An 8,356-nucleotide genomic window follows, 5' to 3' on the forward strand; every position below is an offset into this window, starting at 1 on the left:
GTCGATGAGTTGTTTGCCAAGTTTGTACCTTGAATCTTTTGCTTCAAAGACGAAACGGTTACCCTAAACCCTACGTCGAAACCTCCGCCTGCGATGCCAAAGCAAACAGTGGGACTTAGAAATAAAAAATAGAACTGCGTTGGAAGAATGAAAAGACGGAGGATGTACCTCAGCATTATTATTCACGATGATGCTGGAACAAGTGCTATGAAGGCCAGTACGCGCTGTACACAGTAGGTGACTTTTCTCTCCCAGTTGTTTACGCTTCAACCGTGCATAAACTGAGAAGCGACGCAGTAGTCATGCTTGATCGCTTCGTTTCATCTCGTCGTATACGCACAACTGGAATGGACAACAGCATTCGATGAGCAACAGACGGCTCGACGCCTGCTACGAGGATTGTTGGCCTTTGAAAATGTTTCATCCAATGTTGCATTTGAAAACTACAAAAGGTCATGATACTAGGCGCCGTACGGCAGTGGCAACGAGAGGTGCAGGCCTGTTTTTACTAGGTAATGGTATCTAAGGTGACGATAATCGGTGGCTCCCAGATGTTGGCAGGATCAACCGGTCAGGCGAAAGGAGATTAGAAAGGGGGGAGAAAGAGAAGAAATGAAACACGCATACTCTTTTTCATCGAATCCTTGTTTGATGGTTTTCCTCTATTATGCATGTCTAGCTGACGAGATAAAGAGAAAATTCACGGCTAAGGAAATAAAGGGGACATACCAACAAGTCACATCGGCAATTTGTACTCGTACTTGTACACCTGTATGTTGCAAACTCCCTTTCTCGATATGCATGCGAAGGAATACGTCCAACCCCTTGGTCACTAGGAAACCGTTCAGACAGAGGAATAGAGGTGTCTCTGTGCTGGACTACAGACTCCAAGGGAGGTGCATATCGCCCGGTCACGATATCCAGACGTTCGCTTGCACCTATGATGCAACACCAACTCATGTCAATAAGAGGAACGTTGGCATTCGCTAACTAGAGGCTCGACAAAGGCTAATCAAGCGCATTCAATGGCCTGCGACGCCGTGTTCAAGAAAACATGCGAATGACGTCTAAAAGACACGGGATCAGGAATTAAATGTCTATGACAAGAAGTTAGACTTGCAATTGATTTGGGATTTGATACAGAAAAGAGGCCACGATTGAGGTGGGACGGACACAAGGACGAATTCTGCGACGTGGTGTCGCGATAATAAGACCGCGGAGATCCAATTGATGGGCTGGACATGCAATATAAACGAGAGAAGATTTGGGTAAAAGGGGAAGCTGTTTTGTTTGATAACCGGATTCGCTATGCTGCGGTCACAACAGGCGTGCGTGAACAGCGTTACCCCGACCGGTGTCTTCCTCTCGGGCTTTGCCTAATAGAACCGTTAGAACGGGTTGTCGGGATATGGTACCCGGAGAAGAACCTAATAAGCCGGCGTAAACGCAGCGGTTCCCCTAGCGGAGGAGAGCTCGTCTAATAGCCGAACACATAGCGTAGATAAGGTCGTGGAAGAGTTGTTTCGAGATCTCTCCTCGCTGGTGGGAGTACAATTCGTCCGGCTGATAGGAGGGGAACAACTATCCTGCGGACTTATAGGCGAAATTGATTTTTGATGGACGGGGATGTCAGCGATCCATAGTACATCCTCCGCTGCTTGCAGTTCCTGTAACATCGCGTCAATTGGGCAGGAATACGAGGCGAAGTAGCGGTATGTTTTCCGAGCCTATCTCCGTGTCGATTCACTAAGCCTCTTGTTCTGTGGTACACCAGGCAGAAAGTCGCGGTTTGGGTTCGCCTGGTCGATGACGCACTGGCCACGGTAGTCATTGAACAAGCGATACGACTTTCTCTCGGCTGCCAAAGTTAGCTTGACTCAAAGAAGCTAGAGCGGATGTTCAGGTGCTCAAGTTCTCGCTTATCTATTTGTATTGGCGACGTGCTCCATGATCGCCTCGAAATGAAGACGTGCCTCCCGGGGAGCATCAGAAGACGGTATTGTTGTCGTCTTTGCGGTCCATGAACGTGGCGTTTGGGGTCTGTCTAGACTGGGCTTGGGATTCGGATTTGCCTCGTGCTGATACTGCGACGACGTCTCTGGGCTGGACGAGGCTTATCTGTTCCAGATCGTTTGCTAGTAGAAGGTCAAGACGAGGAGAAAAGGCAGGGTTTTATGAACATACCTGGATGTTGAGTCCTTGTTTGTAATTCCTGGCGCCGTTCCTTGATAAGAATTTCGGTTTTGGTCCGGACGTCGTCTTCATCTCTACGCAGGTTCAGCGCGATGTGTAGATGCAGCCTTACACGTACGTAGCGCCAAAGAGATGTGCACGAGTAATTCTGGTAAGCATGTCGGGCGCGTAACCGATGACTGTAACGTGCTGCAATCGCATAATCACAGAGGGTACAGTCGAGTGATTGATCTGTGATGATATTGTCAGCATGGCATTCAAGGTAACAGGCGTACTTCTTTAGATGGGACATCTGTAGAAATAAAACCGTGCTGCTATGGGATTGTATAGCCGTCCGACTATACGCTGCTGGAGAGGCTTGCTGCATTTTATCTTACCATCGTGGCCTTTGTTCTCTGGTGGTGGTGTCGACCTTGATGCGCGCCGGGATTGTAGATGATCTATGGAAGTTCTACCGTTAGATCCGAACGCAAGATAGAAAGGAAGACATGAAACAGGTGTACGAGAATTCATGCACGGGGTGGGGTGCTCGAACTGCATTAGATTAATACCATCATAGAAGGAAGAACGAATGCATGAACCCTCATGGGGTTGAGAGAACGGCAATCCTGTCGTTTAGCTAGCTTGCACAGGTATAGGTCGCCGAAGGCGGTGGCACCCGAAGCACGGAGATTGTAGTATCGACCTCCGTGAAAGAAAAACAGCGCAAGCTGACTGAAGACAAGAGGTCCTTTCGCACCCGAAACCGATAATCTCACTTATGGTCACGTATTGTGGATGTGGAGCACGAGAAAATAAAAATTTATATTATGGTTTATATGACAAAATCCTGCTTTGGGAGTCAGCGAATGTATAAATGCACCGATAGAAGGACTTACTCGGACGTATATAAAGCCACATCAGCTCTTGGCCTCACGGCACTTGAACGTTGAACCTCGATGAAGATTCCAGAAGAGAGATGGAATCATATAAGAGAAACAGAGCGCTGCGCAACCTTGGACGAGTGACGGTGTCCGTTATTGGCTTAACCGAGAGCTAGAATCCGAGAGAAAAGAAGAATAAACGGACGAAATAGAGATAAAGGCGTTGAGACTCACCGGCATCCGTAAAACTAAGCCATCCCGACTGGCAGACTTGTCCTAATAGTCCTCTCAACGACGGCCTTCCCACTGCTAGTCTTTCCCAATTCGAAGGGAGGCCTGAAAATCGATGTCTCGTACCGGTAGATCTAGGAAAAGAAAAGCGCCATTTGTTGGGAAGGGAGAGAGGGAATTGAGGGTGCAATGAAGGGACTGGTAACGTTGCGAGGAAGAACGCCCAAGTCGGAGACTGAATTGCAGGTACCCCAGACACTTGCGTGCACGGGCCCTCTGGGTGTTTCCGTGGGAAAATCCACTTGTCTTATCCACTCTCCAACCACTCTCGATGCTGTTCCGACCAAGATGATAGAAACGCGAGGACCACCGACAAGGGCAAGGGACTGCCATGGTTGAAGTGCTCGGGGGACTCTTCTCATCGATAGTGGAGGATCGGCGTACTCCACATCCACATCACGATCGCCTTCTCGCTCTACGCACCTGTTATGCTGCTAGGATGACGGGTGCACGACCACGGCTTACATTCTTCTGGGACGAGCTGCGATAAATTTTGTCTGCTGGAGCTGGTACCGACCACACTTTTGGAATGAACGTCGGCGCTCGATTGTAAGTCGTGTCGCTGTGGTGTGGCGGTATAGAGATGATGTGGAGTACACCGGAGTATCTTGGGTACGAGTTCTGAATTTGACTATCAGCATCGAGCACTTATCGATACCACTTGTGCAGCCTGTCTTCCTCATCCGTGTCATCTAAGCTACCGTCCGCCACCTTCAACATCACTGTATGTGCTCCAGCATGATAAATGTCCTGCGTCAATGCTTACGTATCACGACCGGCAGGATGGACGCATTAGGAGCCTGGATAGCGAGCATAATGGAGAGGCGGCTTACGGAGAGAACATGTTTCGCTAGGGCATCGTAAACTGAGGCTGGCAGGTGTCGATAGGTACGTGGACTAGAGTGAAATTGACCGCCTTTAACGGCTGATATCGAGATTCAGGAGCCGGTGATCTCAGCCTATCGCAGGGAGGCGGGTTGCCGAGAGAATGTATTGCGCTCAGGTGTCGTGTGGTAGGGAGGGCCTGGTACGTGGCTTGGACTGAAGTCATTTCCTTCCATCCATGGCTGATATCATTCGAAGATCAAGATCACGATGATCTCAAAGCCGCGCGTTGCTGCGAATTCGGGTTTTTGAATGTCAATCTGTCCACGGAGAAATGTTACAAGGTGAGTTGTGATCCTCTCCACACTTCCTTGGCTAATTGTTCCTTCAGTTTATCATTGAAGACGTCGCCTCGCTAGCGCCGGTCATAGCTCCGATTGAGCCATCATCCACTCCGTCGCCGAATCCAGCTTTGGCAGCCCGGTCCTCGCTGGGCGCGCACACCTACGCACCTTTGACTGCAAAATCATCTCCGGGAAGCCCGACCTTGGCGTTCACATCGTCTCCACCAGGACCGTCATGCATAGACCTTTTCGAACGCGTAGACGCATCGTGGTCAGTCGGCAGTTTCTCTCTTACCAACTTAGACTCAAGTCCTACGTTTTTGTATAGACGATGGAAACCAATACGAAATTCTCCTCTATACACGGTGGTCCCGACTCCGATACCTACCGAAGACCAACATGCTATCCTGTGGGCGAATATGAACGGTATCTTCTGGCACGATCACCGTCATGGACACTCGGGACAACCTTGTCAAGACTTATAACCTCTCCGAAATGCCCTGCTGCGTCGGAGACGTTATAGGTCATGACAAGGTTGTCCCTGAGTCTCCATGCATCAATCGTCGCCTAACCCGACGAAGGCGCCGAGTGACTTGCATAATTAAGGGTACCAGTATGCATCCTTCATTCTCCTCCCTCCCATTTACTGATGATTCTTTCCTTTTCCTTACACCAGCTCAAGTCCACGCCATCCTTCCGGGATTCATCCATGCCCTTCTTTTAACCCCCTGCCGCAGGCGAAACCGGTGAGCTCATCATCATGACGAATGGGTTCATGATAGAGAGCAGCGGTCTGGTCCTTATGTAGACTCTTTGGAATGATATTCATTCTTTTTATCCTGCTTTTCATCAGTGTGAACTCAGAACGTCGACGTCAGGGAGCGTGCAGCAAATACTCGACGATATCTTCTCAGGCGCAAAATATCGCAATCGGATCATGATTCATTACGGTGGCACCATCATTTCCCCTTCCACCCCAATTCTCTCGCAGTACAAAAGCGTGTCTCGCTTATGGGAACCCGATATCGACTCCTAGGAGGACACCTAAAAACTAGTCTCGGCAGCCACAAGATCTCGGCGCTAGCAAGAATATCACAAGAAATCGATTGCGTACAGACTTGTCTACAGGGAGAGTGGATGACACTGCCGTGTATATCAGTTTTTCCCCCTGCCACAGTTTGCGGTAGATTCTCATCAGGATTAGTTGAATGGTAGGGAGGATCACTCCGCCTCGAGAAGAGAAGAACTCTCTCATATTCGCCGGACAACTGGTAATGATCCCTACCTCGGTGTTTGGGGTATTTGCGACGAATCGTATCAACCCAGTCATATCAAACGGGCGGGTACAAGAAGACGGCTTATTCAAGAAGGTTCACTCTCCTATCGGGGGTACAGGACCACGACTACACCTCCGCTGAGCCGTGTGCTTTGCTGCTCACTGGGAGGGAGCAGGTCCATCATGATCCTGCACCGCGAGATCACCGGCAGCAAAACGGCAAACAGCCACGTGGGTACGACGCCCAATGTGGCAGGTCCGGGAAAATTGCCACTTGGCACTTACCATGACCCGCCGCCGCGTCGCCTCGCTCCCTGGCGACGAGGCGAACTCGCTGCAAGATTGGAAGCATGTCAGGTTCGACCTGGCATGTGTTTTTTGGTGCCCATGAGGTGGCAGGAGTGCGAAATCGATGTGGGTGTCGATTGGGAATTTTGGTGCGTGGACATCTCTTTTTTATTGCTACAGCTGACGGATTTTCATAGGATCTTAACAAGCTCATTTACAGCACGGAAGGAACTTTCTACGGACGTTGTCGACCCTCCCCCATGCCCACCAGGCTCGCCGTTCCCCCGCGAATTCAGGACAACTCCCATGGCACTGCACCCCACTTCAAAATCAGCGACGACTTTTCTCCTCAACTCCCAGTATCACGCCTGCGGTATACACTGCAGCAGGACCACTGGAAGACAAGGCGAGGACCGGTTTTAGAGCCCCCGTCTATGTCCTTTGCTCGCTGCCGCCGCTGATTCCCTCAATTTCCCCAGTTCCACCCACCACGACTTCTGCAGCGCGTCAGGTACAGCGGTGACGATCTCAATGCCTTTCAGAGGTGCAGCGGCTGCGCCGTAGACCGTCACTAAGCCCATCGTCATCGCAGTGTCGCCGCCGTCTCTCCCAGTACCATCCTCCTTGCCTCTAACGGCGACGGCGACTTCTCTGGAGCTTCAAGTGCCCAGGGAATGACGCCTCCCCACGACTATTATCTAGGCTATGAAATTTATACTTGCATTGGTCGTCGTCGATGTCGTCTTGATGCCGCCGACGACTTTTCATGGTATTACCCCCTTCCTCGATTCTCATGGCGACGTCAGATTCTCTAGAGCTTCAAGCCCGCAGACGACGACTGCAACAGTACGAGAAGCACCCTAAGCAACTGTGAGGACCGTAAATATGGTCTTCGCTATCATTTTTCCGCCGTCATCACCGTCTCAAGCCATGTCAAGCCCTCTGACCCGCCTTTACATGAACAGTCGACATTCTCTGCTTCATCAAGCATGGCGACGACATCCTCTCCATCTGTAGAACATCCGCCACTACTACGGGCGACAGTTTTTACTGTCTTCCAGGTCGATTTTTTGCTGTGGCCGCTGTCTCAGCCAAATATCCCCCCCCCCCTCCCAACGACTTTTGAACCGCATGCATGCTTTCTGATGGACGTCGAGAAGAGAAGCCGGAGACTCTTCGCTTGCACATGGCGGTATGGGACCACTGAGCGAGAGGGCAACTTCCCCACCACGACGGGACACGACGGTGAATTTCGTGGGGAGGTTCGTGTCTGCGGTGGGGTCCGGGACCCCCACAGGAGATGGCATCCTCCTCTGCATCGCCGAGTTCTCCGGCGACATCCGTCTGCATCCATAACCCAACCACCACGGCGAGCTGGGACAGTTTTTATGGACCTTCAGTGAGTATTCTCTTCATGCTCTCGCCGCAATCTCACTCATATAGCACCTCTCCAGATGACTTCTCCACCACATGCCGACTTTATGAGGAACCATGAGAAGACATGGATGAGAGTCTGAGTGTGCGCAAGGTGGTACGGGACCACGGAGCGAGAGGGGAGCCTCCAATGACGACATGAAAGGGTCGTGGTTCGTAACGAGGCTTGGGTGTGCATTTGCGGTGTGGGACGACCAGACGGGGACCCCTTCCTCCTCCAACTATCATGTACAGAGATGTAGTGGAGATGAAAGGGGTTGTGCATGGCAGTCATGGATGATGTACGGAGGGTACTATGACTGGAATTCATGTATGTAAATTGAGAATAGACATTTGTGAATGGTACAGCAGCAGTATGGTTTGTAAATATCACAAACACAACTGTTAGTATATTACAAAAATTTGGGAAAGTCAATTTGGATCGCAATACTGAGCATAGATAGTGGGGAGTTTGAGACAAGGTAATATGATATGAAGGGAGAAAATTGGACAGTGACAAAGACATGGATGCGGGGAGCCCACGGAATAAGGAGTTATGCTGGCACAAATTTGTGTTTTGTTTATTATGGGGAGACTTTTCAACCCTAGATGTTAGGGTTGAGTTTTTTTTGCTCAACCCTACACCCCTGGAGGCCAACCCTGGACACTTCTTTGGCCTCTCGACAAGAACCCTAGACAATTCTCTCACCAACCCTATGTTTCTACTTGGCCGAAGTGGATCCAACTTTTTGATGGACAGGTTTTGACAGATAATGACGCGGTGATACCATGTTTAGGCAATGCCATCAGGCGACTGGTCGGCTGGTCGGCTCCCCTTGGATACGCTGTCATCTTGGCGGACC

The 8,356-nt window shown here is 50.4% G+C and overlaps 3 protein-coding genes across 3 annotated transcripts; all 3 read left to right on the plus strand.

Moving 5' to 3' along the window:
* Positions 1-3,930: 3,930 nt before the first annotated feature.
* EV420DRAFT_1652437 (uncharacterized protein) lies at positions 3,931-5,039 on the plus strand (the record flags this gene model as incomplete). The annotated part of the gene is made up of 6 exons (XM_060478647.1): positions 3,931-3,959; positions 4,017-4,071; positions 4,365-4,374; positions 4,431-4,516; positions 4,564-4,791; positions 4,845-5,039. The coding sequence occupies 6 exons, from the start codon at positions 3,931-3,933 to the stop codon at positions 5,037-5,039; spliced, it is 603 nt and encodes a 200-aa protein (XP_060322347.1).
* Positions 5,040-5,726: 687 nt separating this feature from the next.
* On the plus strand, positions 5,727-6,589 carry EV420DRAFT_1770254 (uncharacterized protein). The gene is made up of 2 exons (XM_060481066.1): positions 5,727-6,229; positions 6,278-6,589. The coding sequence occupies exons 1-2, from the start codon at positions 5,976-5,978 to the stop codon at positions 6,501-6,503; spliced, it is 480 nt and encodes a 159-aa protein (XP_060322348.1). The 5' UTR covers positions 5,727-5,975; the 3' UTR covers positions 6,504-6,589.
* Positions 6,590-6,972: 383 nt separating this feature from the next.
* Positions 6,973-7,939, plus strand: EV420DRAFT_235611 (uncharacterized protein). Its single transcript, XM_060481328.1, has 2 exons — positions 6,973-7,453; positions 7,599-7,939. Exons 1-2 carry the CDS (start codon positions 7,070-7,072, stop codon positions 7,830-7,832), a joined length of 618 nt encoding a protein of 205 aa, XP_060322349.1. The 5' UTR covers positions 6,973-7,069; the 3' UTR covers positions 7,833-7,939.
* Positions 7,940-8,356: the final 417 nt, after the last annotated feature.

This window comes from Desarmillaria tabescens, assembly GCF_030435595.1.
Source record: "Desarmillaria tabescens strain CCBAS 213 chromosome Unknown EV420scaffold_123, whole genome shotgun sequence".
Taxonomy (NCBI): domain Eukaryota; kingdom Fungi; phylum Basidiomycota; class Agaricomycetes; order Agaricales; family Physalacriaceae; genus Desarmillaria; species Desarmillaria tabescens.

Excerpts from the sequence above, each read along its gene's own strand:
- EV420DRAFT_1770254 (XM_060481066.1), top strand. The coding sequence starts at position 5,976 with ATGATCCTGCACCGCGAGATCACCGGCAGCAAAACGGCAAACAGCCAC. Across the intron at positions 6,230-6,277 it reads GGTGTCGATTGGGAATTTTG|GATCTTAACAAGCTCATTTA; the intron begins GTGCGTGGACAT and ends GGATTTTCATAG.
- EV420DRAFT_235611 (XM_060481328.1), top strand. The coding sequence starts at position 7,070 with ATGGCGACGACATCCTCTCCATCTGTAGAACATCCGCCACTACTACGG. Across the intron at positions 7,454-7,598 it reads TAACCCAACCACCACGGCGA|TGTGCGCAAGGTGGTACGGG; the intron begins GCTGGGACAGTT and ends TGAGAGTCTGAG.